The sequence below is a fragment of the Epargyreus clarus genome, unplaced genomic scaffold (assembly GCF_041222505.1).
Source record: "Epargyreus clarus isolate Ecla_fem2 unplaced genomic scaffold, WU_Ecla_fem_2.2 ptg000009l, whole genome shotgun sequence".
NCBI classification, from domain to species: Eukaryota; Metazoa; Arthropoda; class Insecta; order Lepidoptera; family Hesperiidae; genus Epargyreus; species Epargyreus clarus.
Genome location: NW_027332217.1, coordinates 9,355,811 through 9,376,734, shown reverse-complemented (window position 1 = coordinate 9,376,734; position 20,924 = coordinate 9,355,811). Strand labels below are relative to the sequence as shown.

The following is a 20,924-nucleotide window of genomic DNA, read 5'->3' as shown; positions in this document are numbered from 1 at the left end:
GTCACGCTACGAAATGACACTTGACCGCCTGTTTTGGCGTAACGTTCCGTTTACCGTAATAAAAATATGTTTTTTATTAATAAATAGCCCTTTTTTCGAAAAAATGATCAATGAAAGGCATATATAATACGTATATGAATTCATTAAAACAGTTTCCCAAAAAGTGTCAAGTAGCCAATTGATTTTAACGATATACGCATAACGATATACACGCATAACATTTAATAAGAAAATCAGTAAGTTATTATTACGCAATCAATGTTATTATGTTTATTAATGATGAGAGAAGTATATTTTGCAATTTTGCTGATATTAATGATATCGTTTGTTATATTACGTTACGACTAACGAGTAATAGTTCGATATCGATAATTTTGCCACCAAGAAATCCTTGAACATGTCATTGTCATGTATCATTGAAGTTCAAATTGGATACTCGAAGAGCAACTTCGCTCCAAGTATAATACCAGGTTCCATTAGATTTCATTAAATTAAGTTTTTTGTAATTAAGTGAAACACACATCTTGAGTACTTTGTAGTAGGGTAGGTTCATATAAAATTGTAAAAGGACGCCCATGTTTTATGCCTAAACTTCTTTAGCGGCGTTGTGCACTTTTGATGGGTAAAAAATGTTACTCCCATCAAGACACGTGACTTGATCAGAAAATCGTAAGATTGTCATGTTTGTGAACGATAGCGCAATAATTGAATATTGTATTTTACTCTTCGATCACTAAGATTTTACCACATAAATGATAGTACTTTTTTCTACTGATAATTAAAGCAATTCGTGCAAAATTATTCCCTTATCATTCCAAAATATCAAAAATGCACAATGTTAATATTCAAGTTTCCACTTCTACTGGCAGTCCCGGAGTGAAACGCGTTGATTTTTTTTTTCAATTACGACGATTTAGAATACAGATTGTTATAGCATTTAATTAGTAGGTACATAAAAATTTATAGATACCTACTCAATATTATTTTGAGCTAAAATGTTTCTTTTCTATTTAACGTTTATCTTCAACCTATTCAGGACCAAATAATGAAAATGCATCTTGTATTTGGTCAAGAACCTTTATTTTGTCTTAAAAATACAATTGTAATGATCATCTGTCCGAACATTCTTAGCTTAATTTAATATTTATTGCCCATTTTATCGAGACTAGTTTTTTAATTTAAAAACTCTTTCTAAAATGACTATGGAGTCCCTCATCGGCATATCCTGCAATTTCCTGAGGAATAATAGCACTTTCATCAATAGTACTGCAAGGCCGACACATACATTCCAGAGGAGCCTTCGTTGAAACCTGAAATTGGTATTAATATATTATTGCAATGACATAAATTTTTATGTATTTTACTCTCTAATGCCTGAGCAGATTACAACAATATCTCATCCATACATCTTACATAAAAGTCTTGGTGTATTTTTTTAGGAACGGTCACTATCCATAACTCTGAGAAGAATCACCATTGTAAACATTGTAATAGATTTATATTTATCTTCGTTATAGCAGTCTGGCCGCTCAGAGAATGCATTTCTGTAGGTATAATAAAATATGCTTGTATCGATTCTAACTTCTGAATATAAATCATACTGTAAAGAAAATATAAAATGAGATGAATATATTCGGAAGTTTTAAATAAAAATTATATATAACAATAAATGAAACAAATTGATTTTATTGTTGAATATTTTAAACCACCTTCACCTACACATATATAACTAAATGAAATAAAAAATGTATAACAAAATATTATCCATTATATTATCATTATTACTTCTAATAAATCATTAATTAAGTTAAGATTAAAACTACTTCGCAACAATCCGCTACAAATATGTATGATAGTATATATTTTAAACCATGCAGTATGTAAACAGCCTCCCTCCCACAAAGGATGCGTGCAGTTGCAAAAAATTAAAAATATATACCACCATACATACCACCACCAACACGTGTTTCGCTCTAAAACGGAGCATCATCAGGGAAAGTTGACTATACGAAGTTGACTCTACGACGGTTAATCGTTTGACGTAACCTCGTAACAGCGCATAGGCATTTCGGAAATAAGTCATTTCAGTACTCATTTATCATTTTCGTTAAATTCGTATTTAATAATCATTAAATTTAGCGTCAAAAAATATTTCTTCTTTTCTTTTCTTTTAGCGTTTCTGATGCTATTTTTTGTTTATATGGCAAATATACGATACTCAAATTTTCATAATATATTGGAAGCCACTCCAAAGACATAGTTTAACCGGAAACGACCCGTCAGGAACGCATTCTCTCAGCGGCCAGAGTTATACGCACTTTTAAGCTCTTCACGTAAGACATACCTTGCGAAATCTCTTTTGCTCGCTTTTTGCCTTTGGACAAAATAACACTACCGTCGCTTCTCGTTCTCCTGATTCCTGGCAACAGTTACAGGACCGCTCCATTTGCCAAATTTTGCTTCCTGACACCTACAATTCAACAATTTTGTTTACAAAATACAAATGTAATAATTTATATAAAATATAAATAAAATATATCGTAAAGAAAACATGAACCGCGATCTTATCTGTTTCTAGAAAAGTACAAAATTATTTTTTAGTGGGACATGCAACAATGATGCTTGCTACTTAAGCAGCTTTTCAATAATAATATAATCTGAATTATCTCTTTTATAAAAAACAAATGTTGTGTTTATTTTCATGGTTAGCAGTGTTCTCACTTACCTGTACGTAACTGGTACATTTGCCGATACAAGCGTACGATGGTATGGGTTTGGGTACACAGCCGGGGTGTTGAAGTACATGTATTACCGGAGTCATTTGACATTCGTGTCCTGAAATGTATTAATTATCAATCATGTAATTACTCTAAAAAAAATTTAAAGCTAAGTAATTGTTTCTTTTTTTCATTATTCCTACTTAAATATTATAACACATTCAAAGAACAAAAATTAGTTCGACAAATACCTGGTGGCAGTTGTACTTCTTGAGCATTAACTGGTTTTTGTTGAACATAACATGCCGATAAAAATAATAAACAGGAATAAAAATTAGAAACAAACATTTCGTCTCTATTTACTGTTGTGCTTAGAATGGAAAGCAAACTCCGACTACCGAATAATGGGAAGAGGCGCAGGCTTATAAAGGAAACAATCGGGCTAAACATAATATCAAACTCCTGTCGTTTCTACGTGACATTAAAATCATTTTAACTAACACGTATCCCGTAGAATTACACGGTACACCAGCTGCGCAGACAGCAAAATGCTTGAAACACATTAACTATAATAACCATGTTTTATAAACTGAGTGTATTATGTTGAAAAATATTACATATAATTTTTTTCGGGCTGTTCTATTGAATCTAGATGCCTTTTCAGTTTTATTGAATCCTATGCCGATAACCAGAACATTTTCAAGATAAAAAAACATTTATTAGACCTTCGTCTTCTCTAAAAGGCCTCGTGAAAATCACGCCAAAAGGTCACAGGTGGTGGAATCCTTAGCGGTTTGACTCCCGAGGCACTACCGCCACACTTATCCCCTAATAAAAACGCTTATTAGTTCTGGTTAGAAGGGTGTTATAAAGGAGTAATGTTTTTGCTACATCAGTTCATAATACTTAAAGCTATCCAAGCTATACATAGATAAACCTACATTACGAGTAAGTATGCGTAAATAGACAACTCCTATAAAGAAAACAAGCAGCCTAAAGGTGCCTTTCCACTAAAGATATGACCCATAGGTAAGTTGCGGATGTATGCCAAACCCTCCAACGGAATTGCCGGAATTTCATTGAATAAAATTTCATTGAATAACCTAACCTATGAAATTTCCCGAGTTCCCGGGATCCCGGCCCATTTTTCCCGTCCCAACTCATCGTGTTTTTCCCGGGAATTCCCGACCAGAAACCCTAGTTCTGGATTGAAGGTAAAACCAGTAAATTGATAACTTTCTAAAACGAGACGTTTCAAGTAAGTCCCAAAAAGCAATAAAATTAATGCCCTTGTAATAAATTTTAAAAATAATAATAATAATGTACTTATTTCAGATCACATACGTTATGTCCATAAAATAGTGTTAGTACAGAGTAACTTATCCTATGTTAGTACAGAAACATACAAATACAACCTCGCACATAAACCAACAAAACAAACAGACAAAAGAAAACAAATGGTTTATTAACGCCTAAGCGTGCACTATTCCAGACTCTCCAATGCGGGCTGTTCATCTTGCACGCCACGGCGCTGAGAAGCGTGTTGGTGCTGTTCATTAATCGGTGCATCATGCAGGCTGAACGTTTGCGCACAATCATTGCTGTGTCGTGGCTTACTCAACACCGCCTTCAGCTCAGCACATTATTGAACTGCACACATAGGGCTAGCATAGTAAAGAAAGAGTTTCTTTACTATGTCTCTAGGCCCGCTGCGAGTAGTCAGTCCACAGACTGCACGTGTAAAAGGTCTGACAATAAGCTCTAAATAAATAAATTTGCATTTTTAATAAGACAGTTCTGGAATCATATCGGATCATACGGACGTTGTTATTGTTACGTTTGCTAAATTCTTTATGCATACTAAATCAGCGCCTAGAGCAAGTTTCAATTTATACTACGTAAATTTTATCCAAGAAATCCTACCCAAAAATTTTGCAAGATATTAAGTAGTTTGCAATAAATCTGTTTTTGAATGTAGGAAACTAGGAATATACGAATCTGTGAAAGTTTCGAAATTGTAATGTGATGTACTTATTTTATATCGGATCGAAGAATTAAAACTACTATAACTATAGAAATACTTAAGCGCACCCAACTATAATGCCGAATATATTATAATGTCGAATAGGAACAATGTTGGGAATAAATAACGGACAATAATATACTTTAAGTAAATTACCACCATTCTTAGTTACTTAATAAAGAGACCAGTTAATCGTATATTCATTTTAATATATTTTTATGACACATAATTGAGAAAAAATGATATTTCTTTGCTTAATCTTTCATTTGAATTATTCTCTATAAATATTTATCGACATTGAATTTCGATAAATATTATTCATGGACCTCATTGGTTGTGAGTGGTAGTACACAGAACACCTATACCTAGGTACTATCAACTAACTGAGCATTTCGTGATTAATATTTTAACATAATTAAAATGCATGATAATATAGGTATCTATATAAAATGCCCTTCGCAATTTTATTATGACTACAATAATAAGTTTACCTCACCTGGAATTATAACTTATTTAAATCGTTTTTAAGTTATGCCTGATTATTATAAATACGTTAAAATTAAGGCCGAAATCTACCATACCATGTAGATTCTGTGCCTGTGCTGCTACATCCTATTCCGTGTATTTACGGTGATGCTACAGTGATGCTGCAGTGATGTTGCATATATTCAACTATTATTTTTATCAAAAAAATTATCTAAAGGTCATTGATCATAAATCGTTTGGTGATTATTAGTCGACAGATGAGACATTTTTTGATTTTATTATTTCATTAACTCATTCAAGGTATTATAATAGGTTTCTAAAATAGGTATATATGTCTAGAGAAAAAGAAATTAATCAAATTAGGAATTTATTTTTTCAACAATTTTTACAATAACAACATTTTTTTACATAACTTAATTAGCATAATTGTAAGGTCTTGACCAAACTTTGAATTTTTAAAGCTTACTTATTTATTAATTTACTACAAAAATCCTTTCTTTTACAACCGGTCGGTCCGCCAAATAGGTTTTGAAATCATATCATTATTCATAAAATAATTATTATCGGCTGAAATCTCCACATTTGTAACATTTACATTCAGCCGGTTCCCGTACGCGAACTTCCATGATAGCACGTTCTTCATCCTCTAGTCTTAACCCATCAGGATCATAGCAATGGGTGAGAGTTACTAACCGTTCACGTAGGTAATTTTCCCTACAGCAGAAACATTCCTGAAATATTAAAAGTGGTCAGAAAAATGTTAATTCATTTAGGTAAAAGTATTATCACTTTTCTCATTATTGATCCAATGTAACATCATCATTAGGTACGTGCATTATTCCTTGCATACATTAAAAATGCTTACGATCAAGAAACACCCAGAGTATTACTTATTAGAGTATTACTAGAAATTTTAAAATATTGCGATTATTTACCTTTAGGAAACCTGTTGGTGTAACAACTGATGGCTGCACTTGGCTATTACAAATACCTTCGCATTTGTTGACACTTACTTCACCACTACAAGACCTCACAAGGTTTCCCATATCGTCGTATTCCTCTGTAAATGAAACAAATATAAGACTTCTTTGATAATGTATTTTAGTTAAAGACTGCTTAAAAGTTGAAAATACTACCTTTAGTTACATGGATTTCTGTTGGAATAGTTTCACAGTTTTCCTCTGCCCAACTGTGTAAAACAAAAACGAACAACAGTTCTAAGATACAAAGTAATATTTTTTGAGTACCCATTATTATAAGTACATATGTCTGCTTCCTTTCAGGAGTAAGGCAGATGTATACTAACTAGGACACTCAGCGTTCCTTTTATACTGAAAGTCTTTACCTATTGGTATAAAATATAGTTATGTAGTTTCAGGAAAACTCAGCAAATATTGATCAGCAGGAGGGTGTAACATAAGTGAAATATCGTGTTCTGCAAATCTTGTTTTACCATAAATAGAGGACAAGAAACCTTATAGAAATATTATACTGTTATATGTATGTAAGTACACAGTTATTGGATGCTCTAAATTTGACGACCGTTATCTGCTTAGTTTATCTTCACGCTATATTAATTACTTAAACCATTTATTTTTTCTGTGTTGATTGAATGAATATTAAGATCAATTTTGTATTTAAATGTTTAACGAAGTCAAGTCATAGTCCGGTCAAATTAGACCAAAAAATTAGGGTGAAATTACATAAATTCGCAACAAGCTGAATTTTGGTACAATTGTTCAAAACACGATTATAAACAATAGCTGAAAGTTCCCCATCATTCCCGTGTGTGGAAAAAATTTTATTCAAGGTCAAATGTCAAAAAAATTAGTTTTTCGCGATTTTCAGCAAAACGGTAAGTTTTATCAGAAAAATACCACAGACTAAAATTGTAGATCATTAAATTAACTATAAAAAATATATCAATACTTTTTTTCTCACGAGACACCGTTTCGGAGATATCGCAGTGTAAAAAGTTGTAACAGTTGCAATTGTCATAACATGCATGAGTACGTCACGTATATTCATCCCTAGAGTTGTAATATTATCTAGTATAGGTTAAAATATTTTTCTGTCGGTTATTGTAACTTGCACTTAAAATATAAAATATACATCAGCTATAACTATAAGAATATCAGGTAAAATGAAACCCAGTCCCTTCATTTATACGTAAGTGTAGCCTTGGGACAACATCTGTCTTCTGTTCAATTGTGTGCGTGGCTAGGGTCTTATACCTGCTATGATAAATGAAATAGCATGATTTTAGTCTGAAGCAGTACGCTACAGTGGAAACACGTGTTTATCCTAACCAATATCGTGCTATTTTGAATTTTATAACAAAAATGTCTGAATATTGTTTTATTTGTTCTAAACTTTTAACTGAAAGTGATGTTGTTACTGTTGAACGTGGTATAAAGACATTGATTAATGCAAGTATCGAAAGAGAAGATGAATTTTCGGAATATCTCCAAAATCAGAAATCTGTGACAATACATGAACAGTGTCGTAAAAATTATACCCGAAAGTCTTTTATTGCTGCATCTAAAAAGAGGGAACGTGAAGAGCAAGAAGCCAGTACTTCCACAGCAAGTCCTCCTCGTACTAGGTCACGTGTCAGTGAATCCGCTTTTTGTTTTAAAGAACAATGCTTATTTTGTGGCCAGGAGTTGAATGAAGAGTATGAAAAAAAAAGATCTTTAAAATTCCGCCGTCGAATTAGCCACGTAAGTACTCTTCAAGTTATAAATTCAATTCTGGAAGTAGCTCGGACTCGTGACGATGCTACAGCAAAAGCTGTTGTTGCTCGAGTCGGATTTGAACATGATTTAGTTGCTTGTGAAGCTAAATATCATCATGATTGCTATGTTTCTTTCTTGAGACCTACCACTGGAGCTGAAATCGGTCGTCCTAAAGATGAAGCTACGGATCTGGCAATGGAAGAAATATTCACTTACATAGAAAATAGCGATGATTGTCAGTTCACTTTAAATGAATTAAAAAATGTTTGCAAAACGACGACTTTAGATACCAGAACTATTAAGCTCTGCGATATTATACACTGCGATATCTCCGAAACGGTGTCTCGTGAGAAAAAAAGTATTGATATATTTTTTATAGATAATTTAATGATCTACAATTTTAGTCTGTGAAATTTTTCTGATAAAACTTACCGTTTTGCTGAAAATCGCGAAAAACTCATTTTTTTGACATTTGACCTTGAATAATTTTTTTTCCACACACGGGAATGATGGGGAACTTTCAGCTATTGTTTATAATCGGGTTTTGAACAATTGTACCAAAATTCAGCTTGTTGCGAATTTATGTAGCACCGAATGTCTAATTTGACCGGACTATCAAGCAAATCGTGGTATTTTTGTATGGTAAAGTCTGATGATACCTATGTTTCTTTCCTGCCAAAAATTCAAATCAAATTGGAATATAAATTATATTAGAGAAAATCGTTTTAGTACAACAATCTTTCTCGACAGTGTGCGTAAATTTATTGGCTATGCGCAGAAAAGGCGCACCACGACGCCATGATATTAGTTTATAGTCTACATGACCATTTTGACACATTGACATTACAACACTATCGAATATCGAACACTTCGAACAGATAAAAAAGTTTAATTGTGTTCAAATCATATTCAGAAATAACTTATTATTGTACTGTTGGCACAGATTTAATTCTAAGTAACCGAATATTTATTTTATTATAGAGAAGATTTAGAAATCATGGAATTTCAAGAGGATTGTATGCTGTTTTTAATATTGCTGTTCTCATGGATAGAATACGGCTGGGATTCCTATCTTTCCTTGCGGCAGGTAAAATGCATGATTTTTGTGAATTCGTACATGCTTGAACTTAAAATGTTTTTAGTAAATTACAATTTATTCTTGATGTCTTTTTCAGTTAAAAGTTTATCAAACTAACAACACTATCCCTGAAGACTTAAAGGAAATTTTTAATAAAGAATCTTTCAAGAAGGCTCAAACGTATGGAATTGATAAATCGATATTTGTATTAATAAAAGATTTCGTTGGTATAGTAATGTCATCATTGCTCCTGTACAATGGCTGGATCTATGAAGCTTGGAATAGCTGCGAGGAAGTGGCAGCTTTTTTGAATATCACACCAGATCATGAAATATTGATCACTTGTATCTTTGTAAGTTTTGCATCCATATTTAGCTATACCATGTATCTACCTTTCACAATCTACAAGACATTTGTTCTTGAAGAGAAGCATGGATTCAACAAGCAAACTGTTAAATTCTTTATTAAAGACCAAATGAAATCTATGGCCCTTAATCTTGTCATCACCTTGCCGATTGCATCCATGGCCGTGTATATCGTACAGTTAGGTGGATCTATGTTTACAGTTTGGTTGTGGTTATTCACAACCATTACAACATTACTGTTTTTAACAATTTATCCATCAGTTATAGCACCCATGTTCGATAAGTTTGTGCCACTGCCAGAAGGCTCCCTTCGAACGGGGATTGAGAATTTAGCATCCAAATTGAATTTTCCATTATCTCAAATATACATTGTAGAGGGTTCCAAGCGATCAGCTCATAGCAATGCATACTTTACTGGACTGTTTGGTCTCAAAAGAATCGTCATTTTTGACACTTTATTGGAAAAGTATGATGAGAAAAAACAAGAAACACTTGGATGTACTGAAGCTGAGATTCTTGGTGTGATAGCTCATGAATTGGGACACTGGAAATGTAATCATATTAATAAATCCATTGTCCTCACAGAAATCAACTTATTCCTTATTATTAGTGCTTTTGGTTTGCTGTTTAAATACTCTCTGCTGTATACATCTCTGGGCTTCCCAGAAGGTGAACAACCAATAATTATAGGATTGGTAGTTGTATTACAAATGGTTCTTGCACCTTATAACTATCTCTTGGGATACTTTTCTACTGCACTGTCTCGTAAATTTGAATTTGAAGCAGACAATTTTGCTGTATCTTTGAATTACCATGAAGAATTACAGTCCTCTCTTAAAAAGTTGAGCAAAGATAACTTGGAATATCCAATTTTCGATAAACTGTATTCTGCTTGGAATCATTCCCACCCTACACTTTTACACAGAATTGAAAACATTAGGAGTAAAACACAAGACCTGAAGAAGAAGGATTAGAACTTTATTAATGGTATTAAATAATTGTGTACAATTTTATTATACTATCATAGCATTTTTAATAGTACAATGGCAATACCAATGCCACAGTGTTAACACTGTTTCTATTCTAATACTTTTATATATGCATCTGTACATTTTACATTAATTTTATTATTATTAATAAGATGATGATTAAGATAAAACACAAAGGTTACAGCAACAATTTCTTTGTAATTACTGTTAACATTACTGAAATACAAATTGACTCAATATTACCAACCAACCATTAGTTTCTGTTTACGTGTAATTTAGTAGTCATATTAATATATTACATAATTTTTTTGGGATACTGGATTACTGGTAAAAAAAACTGTATTATCAATTATTATTATATAAGTGCTAATGTATTCTAAGTACATTGTATGAAACATTTTAATCTAGGCTCTTGTGTAGGCACACAAGAGCACAAAACGATTGCATTTAAATTACATTACTTTTGCTATTCATAAATTATTTATATATTATAATTGTTATTAAAGTATTTGTATTGTTTTCATATTTAAATTTATACTTTAAGTATATAATCCTATAAATAGGAAGCATACCAAAATAATCACTTAGGGCGTACCTTAAATCCGACGCATGTTCTGATGAGCACGGCTATAAGCCAGCGTGTGTCCCGAACACGTGGCGATCGCCCAATATCCGCCGCGGATTTCGGGACTGCATATTATGACGTCCGCTCCATATATCCACGCAAGTTTTAGCATATACCCTAAGTGCGTAGCTGCGTTTTTCATTATGCATTTATCAGAACATTGCATAATGTAAGGGGCATTTAATAAACAGTTACCCATTTAAGGAATACACATGCGTGTTTTAAATATTGAGCGTATTTCAAAGTACATCCACTATATATTATACCAATTCGCGGTGTAAGATTCAGATAAACGTATCTACATTTTGTCAATTTTACAGGAGAGCAAAAATATTGTGAAATTCACCACTTCAAACTTTACCAGATCATTAATAGAGATAATATACAGTAGTTGAAATAAAAATATATATTAATATATTGTCCGCAAGCATTTATAATGTTTATAAGATACAATGTATATATTTTTATTTATTCGGTATTTTATTTATTAAATATTGAATATAGCGTTACGTCGTTTTGCCAATACATAAAAGACTACATTGTGAACGGTTTTGTGAAAAAAAAAGATTCTGATTTTTTGTACATACGTTCATCTGACTTTCACCGCGAATTGTTAATAAGGATTTTATAATTTTACTAGATTTTGCATTTGTTGGTCTGAGTCAAAGATTCGATCTAACTAATATTATAATACATAGATATTATGTTAAGTCCACTATATTATTTTATATTTAACAGATTGTAATAAATCACATAGGTACTTAAGATATTGTGGATAAAATGTAAAAACTATACTATTTATATTAAAACAAGATTATTTCATCATTATTTTGTACTTACTTTTTTATTATAAGGAAATTCAAAAATATGGCATCAAATGAAAACGGATATACTAAGTAGTCAGACTATAAAATTGAGTGAATGTAGCAAAACTATTTAAAATGTAAAGTACCAATATTAGGTCCCATTAATATCTACAGGAATAGAAGTTGTGTCAGACAAATTAATATTTTTCTATACAGTATTTTACTTTATACGAGACATGTCTGGGCGGTCATGGTATGGACGACATACATACATTCATAGTATAGAATTATATTATTTTCTGATACATGCCTGTAGATATACATGTAGCTTCAATTTACTATACCAGTTGGTACTACCAAAATGCTCAAACATTATAATGTATGTTTTGGTGGACACTGTCACCTGTTTAGAACGTTTTTATAGATAGCCACCGTGTATTTACTGGGAGATATTTGGTGGGTGAATGTGAATCAATATGGTACGTCTTTAAACCAACGACATAGTCCGTTTATAACCTGAGGACTACTTACTTTATAAATGACGAAGACCCAAGATTTTTTAAAGTTACCTACTTGCGATAATATTACTGATAGCTTAGGGTACTATATGTACCTACCAACTTATATTTCATCATCTTAAAAAATGTTTCTAATTTCGAAAACAGATGGTACACCCATCTGTTTTCGAAATTAGATTTTTGTATGTGTCCATTACATTACACTACATTGGTTGTTTTACCAGCCAATCTGTTAATATAGATCGGCATACAATTATTTATTAACATAACCTGATATTCTCGACCTAAGCATATATTACAATGGGAATTATGTACTATATGAATAAATTTGTCTAGCATTTAATTTACGTAAAAAAATTGCCAGGCAAGTCTGCAATTATTTATTTATTATCGCGTCACATTTTTAATTGAAAATAAAGTTTTGGATCTTATCGCTTCTTTTATTCATTTTTTTAAGTGTGCACACAATAACCGTTAAAAACTTCTTGTAACGTTTTTTATTACAAAGATACAATCATTTAAATTATGCATGTATGTTAAAATTTGCCGCCAGTAAATAGTTGCAAAATATAACAGCCTAAAAACCGGCGGTTACAATACGCCACTCTTCATAATTTGTATTGACTAGTCACATGCCCTAATTTATGTATTATACTAAAACACAATGTACCTACCTAATTGCTAGTTACATTAACAAAAAGTGCTATTGCGCCTGTTACCGATTAATTAAACTGTTCTGCTTCTTCTAAAGTATCAGGTAATGGCCTATCTTTTGTTTCAGGCAAAGGCACAAGTAAAAATAAATGCGCAAAAGATACAATACTTAGAATAATTAACGGTAAATCTAACATAACATCATCCAAGCTTACAATGAGTGGAGCTATCATTGAAGCAATTCGAGCGAAAATTGTTACGCCGCCCACTCCAGCGTTTCGTCCCAATGTCGGAAATAATTCTCCAGACAATAAATATAAAGCTGGTACAGTGCCCTGTAAAAATATATCACGGGCATTAAAATCTTATTTACAACGAATTGTCGAAATATTAGGTCGAAAAGTACCACAAGTACATAAGTAAATAATATGAATATTACTGGAAAATTGAAAACTTACACTAGCACCGTTTCATATATAGGTGTAGGTACACCCCGCACAGAGGAGGTTACCATAAAATGATAAATTTATGTCCATTAAAAAATAGGTGTTAAAACTTACCGCCAAACCAGCAAATCCAGTTCCGGCAATCAAAAGCCTCGGCCAATCATTGGCGAATATATTTTTTGGCACAAATAATATCAATAAAAAACAAGCTGCTGTAATTGTTTGAAAAATCCAAACTGTGGTTCTTCTTCCAAACTTTGTTATTATATAAACACATAAAATTCCGCCAGGAATCGAAATAATACCAGTCAAGGCTACTGTTAGGAAAATATTTCCACCAATGGCACCTAGATATTGTGAAAATGTATAGAATTCTAAACCAGTACAAAACCTGCAAATAATTAATACAAAGACTATAATCAAGTTCATTATTAATAGGTTGAAAAACGAATAATTTATAATTTTAGTACCGAAATATAGTACTGGCAAGTAAATTAAACATTATGTAGTGATAAAAATAAATCAATGGAGTAAATACTTCTTAGAGTATTCCAGAATGTGGATTGTCTACAAGAATTTCCTAAATAAAACGTTTACCAGTTTCCAGATAGAAGGACAGTCTTCATTCTCATGTTTTTCGACTTAATGAAAGCGAGAAAACCAGGCGCTTCAATAATAGTTTCTTTGCAGCTCAATAACCATTTTTTAACAATTTGAAAATCTTTTTGCTTGTTATTTACCATTGCAGCATTATTGAGCACTTCTAAAAGGAACTGTCATTAATGTTTGAAATTGTGTCTGTTACGGTTGGTTATAAGCTGTCTATAAGTATAAAACAAAAATACCAATTGCTTTATCTCTTTGTCCCGTTGCTAGCAACCACCGTGGGGATTCAGGTATCACGAACCAATACAAGATGTACAGCGATGATAACGTAGCTAGAGAAAATTCTAACTTTCTCCAGTCTCTGAGCCAATATGCCAGAGCAGACATCACAGCATTTCCTAAACCAAAGGGCAAATGATACAAAACGGGGATCGTAGTTCGCCATTTACCACCAACAATCTGGAATAAATATACGTGGATATAGTACAATATGGTACAGGTAATAACATATTGTACAGCATTTTAACGATTTCCCCATTACCTCCATGCATATTACAAACGATATAATTCCTAAGCCACCAGAAGCCAATGCTAGAACAAACCAAATCACCAGAAAAGTCCAGAACCATGGGATTATGCAAACTATATAACTAGTTACAGCCTGTAGGACTATGCAAATCATGAGCGGCATTTTACGTCCGTAATTATCCGCGATAATTCCAAAGATGATACCTCCTAGAAGGACACCAGACATCATCACGCACTGAGTAAGCTGAAATGTTAATATGAATAAGGAAGTATATAAATATGTTTTTGGAATATAATTGAGTTTGCGAAATTCATCAATCATTTTAAATAATGATTAAAAATTACGCAAAAATTCAGTCAATGTTTAGGTACTATATTATTTAGCTGGAACAACGTAGATTAATCTGCGGCGGCAATGCTATTGTGTAATAGCATAGCCATGATTGAGGTTTTCGTTTGATAAAGCGGCTGTTTATATACACCGTTGGCTATTGCTCTATCTATGATATACGTACATGTACAAGCCAATGTCGTGTGCATACTAAATTCCAGTCAGATACAATTGTCCTGGTAAATGTAGTTGTATCATAATTGAACTGTGTACATGGAACGAGAGCAATAAGTGTTCTTTCCATGGTAGGCGCGATAAGAAGTACATCCGGGTCGAAGATCAAGCATGGATTCTCTTCGATTTGCTGTAAATAAATTGAAATTAATTTCTAATCCATCGATGTACAAAAAAGACTAAATCAAAAATTTAACTATACGTATACCTACCTAATGATATTTACCATAACTTCTTAACCCTTAAATGCATTGTGATGGAAATTTCCATCAACCAATTCAATGCCATTTTATCATTTCCACAGAGTACGGGGATTATATTTTTTGTACATGGTAACTTTTACGCAACCTTAGTGACGTTTTCGAACGAAAAGAAAACCTTCATACGTCAATGTCAGCTGTCAAATGTTATTTCGAAATATCAACACGCGCTATCTTGCTCGGTGAAGATTTTGATTATTGTGATTGGAAAAAAATGTATAAGATACGCACGGTTTCTTTTCAATTTATTCGTAATTGATGGATTTGAGGTCAGTATTTTGATTTATGTATATAATTTTGTTCATAAATTGAAAAATATGTAGAAACGAACTCAATATTGTGTTGATGTAAATTTACATCATCATGTAATGACGTTCATTTAGCTTGTATGAAAGTTAGTGAAGTACTATTGTTTGATTTAGTTTTGTTTATTTTTTGGTTCCAGGTGTTGATATTTTATAAAATGGATGACAGAGATATTGAACATTATTTAGCATCTTTGGAAGGTGGATGGCTGTCGGAAGATGACATGGAGAAGTCTGATGAAGAGGAGGAAAATGTGCCTGAAAGTTATGACAGAGACGAGTTACTGGACATGTTACATAGTGATGAGGAAGACACAGAAAGTCCACAAAGCCACGAAAGTGACCCTCCCTTGGTTGAAAATGAGGTAATACAGACAACAGACAACCAGGTTGCAGACAATAGTGGCCCTTCAGGACATATGTTTTCATCATTATTAGATAAACGAAAATTGATCTGGAAAAAAAAGAACATAGAATTTGATGAGTCCAAAATTACATTCAAAGGCAATTCTGATCTAGGGCCAGAGTTGTCACAATTAGAAACTCCATATGCATGCTTTAGCTACTTTTTTACAGAAAATTTCATAGCAAGGATAGTGGAAGAAACAAACCTCTATGCCACACAAAAAAATCCAGCAAATTCAACTGCATGCAATTCATCAGACTTGAGGAAGTTTTTTGGAATACTGATATATATGTCAGTCCAACATTTTCCTAACACAAGAGCATACTGGTCTCCAAGATATGGATATGAACCAATACATTCGGTAATGTCTAATAACAGGTTTGAACAGTTAAAAAAATCTTTGCATTTCAACAACAATGACCACCACAAGGCAATTGGTGATCCAGGCCATGATCGCCTATTCAAGATACGTCCAGTTATTGATGAATTAAATTCAAAATTTTCATCAGTACCTATGGAACAACGCCTATCCATAGATGAGCAAATGTGTGCAACTAAAGTTGCACATTTTCTAAAACAGTACTTGCCCAACAAGCCTCATAAGTGGGGGTTCAAACTGTATGTTTTGTGCAGTTTGCAAGGATTTGCATACAACTTTGAGGTTTATGCTGGACAGGACCTTACCAGTAAACCTGAGAATGAACCAGATTTGGGCTCAACCAGCAATATTGTCCTGCGTTTAGTTCGAGGTATACCAAGACAAGTCAGTCACATTGTCTGTTTTGACAATTTTTATACTTCTGTGCCATTGGTCTACTATTTGGCAACTCAAGGAATCCTTTCAGTTGGGACAGTTCAGCAAAATAGAATACCAAATTCAAAATTACCAGATAAAAAACAATTTATGAATAAATCTACTCCAAGAGGTGCGCATGAAGAAAGAGTGACAACTTTTCAAGGTGTAGATATGAGTATAGTGGCATGGAAAGACAACAAAGTTGTCACATTATTGTCTTCCTATGTTGGTGCTTTGCCTTTGAATAACGTGTCTAGGTATGACAAGAAAAAAAAAGAAAAGATACAGATTCCATGCCCTAAGATCATAAATGAATACAATGCCCACATGGGAGGCGTTGATCTTATGGATAGTTTTCTGGGAAGGTACAGAATAAAGCTCAAGTCAAGAAAATGGTATATTCGTATTTTTTTTCATCTTTTAGACCTGGCATTTTTTTTATCTTTTTATAAATGCATGGATAATATATAAAAAAAATTTAATTGCTAAAAATGTACCTAAGAAAGATATCCTCAATTTAGGTGCTTTTAGAAATGAACTAGCCTTCGTCCTCTGTAACATGGGAGCAGCTAAAGAAAGTAAAAGAGGTCGTCCAAGTTCTAGTCTTCTAGAAAATGAGATCCAAGCCAAAAAAAAAAGAAGTGCTGTAGCGGTTGCCCCACCAAAAGAAGTTCGTAGAGATGGGCAAGGTCATTGGCCTTTGGTAGGGGGATCCTTGCGATGTAAATACCCCAATTGTAAGGGATATTCAACTATTCATTGTTCTAAATGTAATGTTAACCTTTGCCTCAACAAAAACAATAATTGTTTTAACAAATATCATAATGAGTAAGTTTATTATCTCACTGCACATTGTTCCTAGTAATTTAGTTCTGTTTACATAAAGATGTAAATTTCCACCAACCCAATTTTTGTAAAAAAAATAAAGTAATTTTATGAATATATTTTTTTTAATATTTTTCCCTTACTATAGAGCTAATCTTACATCCAAATAAATTTAATTTGCTTAAAAAGTAAAAATCATACATTTAAGGGTTAAAGTTCAAAGGTAGGTCCTATTTATATAGTTAAAATATAGTTACATAGCTTTTGAATTAGGATACTTGTCTAAACCGAAATTGTAAATTAGTATTCTGGGTTAGTACTTACTGGGGCACACATTTTTCGCCACTCCTCGGTGGTATATTTGTGAAAAGAGTTTGGTTTAACACACCAGAATTCTTGTGGTGGTGCCATAAATATGATGTTTAATTGATACCATGCCATAGGTAACTTTAATAACGCCATTAAAACACTAATCCATAATTGCCACCTACCAAACTCTCCAATAGCTTTTGACGTTAAATCATCAAAGTTGCAATTCAATTTTATTTTACTCGGGAAACTTTCAGCTACGCTGTGTATAATAACAAAATTTTATTGAGGAGATAATTATATGTAACTTTATCAAGTTACCTTGTCGTACTCTGTTGTATGGAAGGTTCTAAATGTTCAAACTGTAAAACATTTAGAACCTTTTAGGGCGTCCGCTAAAATTGGCGCAGGTGCATGCACGCGTTTATATTGAATTGTATGGAAATTAATACTATAAGTAGCTCCATAGTGCGACGGTTTATTACACGGTCCGCGCCGTGCTCTCGACGGTGTTAAAGCACTTGGCGGGTGCCCGCTTGCTTTCGATCAACAGTTGTTGACTGTTGTTGATCGAAGCATCTTACGTACTGTTTCTCCGAATCAGTTGAGCGCTGCCAAAACATACCGCGAGTTGCACGCGGTGGATTCGGTACGTGCCCCATGCCTTCATTAGTGAACGCCCGTTCAGTGAACACACGCAAGGTTTAACCCATACCCTTACTTTTGCATGTTAATTAAAATGTAGACTTCCGAAATCAAGCCTCCAAGCCAATGTTTCATCAATATTTCAGCATGACGATATTATTACAGCCGATTTCAATGTTATCCCGTTTAAAGGAAGTAAATAAATATTTGGTTCAAGATGATTATTGTCATCGACTGTTTATTTTGCATGTGAAATGACGTCTTCTCGTTTAAAACGTCTACTAAGGCTGTAAGGAATAAATAATATTAATCAAAGTGGCAATTTAGAAATCTTCGTCTTAAGCCAGCTATTACTTTAAAATTAAAGTACATTTTAACTACCCATTGTCCTGGATTAAGTTTTAGTTTCTTGTTTTCGTCTTAACCTTGATGAAAAGAGTTGGAAAAAGGCGCTGAGTTGAACGGTAAATACTCAAGAGAGTAACATACACCAAAGAGTATATAGTTTCGCTACCTTCGCTCCCTTTTTAACTGAAAAGATCGAAGATCGATTTTTGGAGAATAGATTCTTTGGGCCTCAATTTCTTGTGAATCGATTTATCACACTTCAATTGGAATCGATTTAAGAATCGATCTTATTCGGAAAGAATCGCCATCCCTAGATCACCTAGAGGTTACTATACTCTTTGATCCCTAGTATATTCTCAGGGGTTTTAGTGCCCAAAGAGTATAAGCAAACCCATATATAAGTATAATACCCATATAGAAGCCATTGCATGGCTTACACAGCTGAACAATGTATCAGCTATTTATTGGCTGTCATGGTGTAATTTACGCGGAACGATGCCGACATGTGCAGTTACGTGGTGCAAAAACACGAAATCGTAGAAAAAGTGCGGATAAATATCGTTTCATTCGTAAATGATCTAAAAACTACATTTTTTAAATATTTTTAAAACACGAAAATAGATGACAGTGACAAATTCAATTGTTAAAACTGGTTACATTTTCTAGTTAGGAGTGAGTAATCTTTACTAATCTATGAGTAAACCATAGTGACTACGTTTTTGATGAAAATGAATCGTCTATGATGGTCTGCAAAGAGTATAGTAACCTACCTATAGGTTACTCTTTGATAGTAACCTACGATGGTCGGATTCTGTCCATATCGCCTTTTATGTATTTTAATTTAAATTCATCATGAGTTTATGAAAATCAATAGCTTTTACCCGTGGGTTCGCTCGCGGTCAAAGGTCGATGACAAAACAATAAATTGATAACATTATGCCCTTATGCTCATCAGGATAGAAACAAAGTTTTCAGTTTTAAATTTTATCGCGATGGAAAGATAATAATATCAATGTCACGGGGACGCCCTTCTGCAAAATTTATTGTACTAACACAAAAAAGTTAATAAATACAATTAGAAGTAAGATTACAAACTTACCCGCAAGCTCCAAGAAATATTAAACATTTGGGAACTGTACTTTTTAGGGATAAAAGGTATCCATGTCCTTTATGAACACCTGAAAACGTATGTACAAATAACATATTTTCGTGGCAATATAGGTTCTGTTAAGATATAGTGTAGCAAACAAACAAACTCACATTCGCGTTTCAGTATTACTGTATTAAGTAGGGATCAAGATATTGTAATTCTTGTAAAGGAGGGAACTTGATTTTCGAAGTATAGGAAAATATACCTTCTAAAGGTTTGTGTAAACGGTTAGACAGTTTTGTCGGCCAATATAATTTGAGATCAGATGTATCAGATGTGTGTCATCATATTTATGTAAACTGTCAAAATTTCATAAAATAGAGAATATGCCTTCGATCACTAATAAGAACGTTCTTATTAGTGATCGAAGGAATATGCACATATTTATTTTATAGTTTTTAACATAGTAACAAATATAAAGAATTTTATTGTCTCAATTTTTTTTTATTATTTAATAATATTTTTTATTATCAATTTTTGCATTTTTTTTTGCCATTTTATTATTAATAATACTATATAAAAATCGCACTAGGTAATAAAAACACTGCAGGAATCTAAATAAAAACAAATTTTCTTTGAAATAGTATGAATATCGACGCCGATAAACATCGTAACGCGCTGCGGACGTCATGTTTCGATTCGACCAATGGCAATGCCTTTTTTTGCAAATTTGAATTTCGCTCGCTGAAGTTTTAATCAATTGAATATGAAATAAATAAAAAATAATTGCTTACAT

At 32.9% G+C, this 20,924-nt stretch overlaps 3 protein-coding genes across 5 annotated transcripts; 1 reads left to right on the top strand and 2 right to left on the bottom strand.

Moving 5' to 3' along the window:
• Positions 1-1,108: 1,108 nt before the first annotated feature.
• Positions 1,109-6,799, bottom strand: LOC140744970 (uncharacterized). The gene is made up of 6 exons (XM_073076700.1): positions 6,363-6,799; positions 6,162-6,286; positions 5,801-5,957; positions 2,726-2,832; positions 2,345-2,470; positions 1,109-1,310 (listed from the first exon to the last, which is right to left on the bottom strand). The coding sequence occupies exons 1-6, from the start codon at positions 6,475-6,477 to the stop codon at positions 1,179-1,181; spliced, it is 762 nt and encodes a 253-aa protein (XP_072932801.1). The 5' UTR covers positions 6,478-6,799; the 3' UTR covers positions 1,109-1,178.
• Positions 6,800-8,829: 2,030 nt separating this feature from the next.
• LOC140744966 (CAAX prenyl protease 1 homolog) lies at positions 8,830-12,144 on the top strand. The gene is made up of 2 exons (XM_073076697.1): positions 8,830-9,051; positions 9,140-12,144. The coding sequence occupies exons 1-2, from the start codon at positions 8,962-8,964 to the stop codon at positions 10,379-10,381; spliced, it is 1,332 nt and encodes a 443-aa protein (XP_072932798.1). The 5' UTR covers positions 8,830-8,961; the 3' UTR covers positions 10,382-12,144.
• Positions 12,145-12,520: 376 nt separating this feature from the next.
• On the bottom strand, positions 12,521-20,487 carry LOC140744965 (organic cation transporter protein). 3 transcript variants are annotated; one of them, XM_073076694.1, is made up of 9 exons: positions 19,072-19,418; positions 18,767-18,977; positions 18,061-18,307; positions 15,095-15,274; positions 14,593-14,823; positions 14,291-14,510; positions 14,043-14,208; positions 13,560-13,836; positions 12,521-13,334 (listed from the first exon to the last, which is right to left on the bottom strand). In XM_073076694.1, exons 2-9 carry the CDS (start codon positions 18,823-18,825, stop codon positions 13,068-13,070), a joined length of 1,647 nt encoding a protein of 548 aa, XP_072932795.1. In that variant the 5' UTR covers positions 18,826-18,977; positions 19,072-19,418; the 3' UTR covers positions 12,521-13,067. The 3 variants fall into 3 exon arrangements, with proteins under 3 accessions (XP_072932795.1, XP_072932796.1, XP_072932797.1); XM_073076695.1 differs by lacking the exons at positions 18,767-18,977; positions 19,072-19,418 and adding an exon at positions 20,299-20,487; XM_073076696.1 differs by lacking the exon at positions 14,593-14,823 and having other exon boundaries at positions 18,767-19,415.
• Between the last annotated feature and the right edge of the window lie 437 nt (positions 20,488-20,924).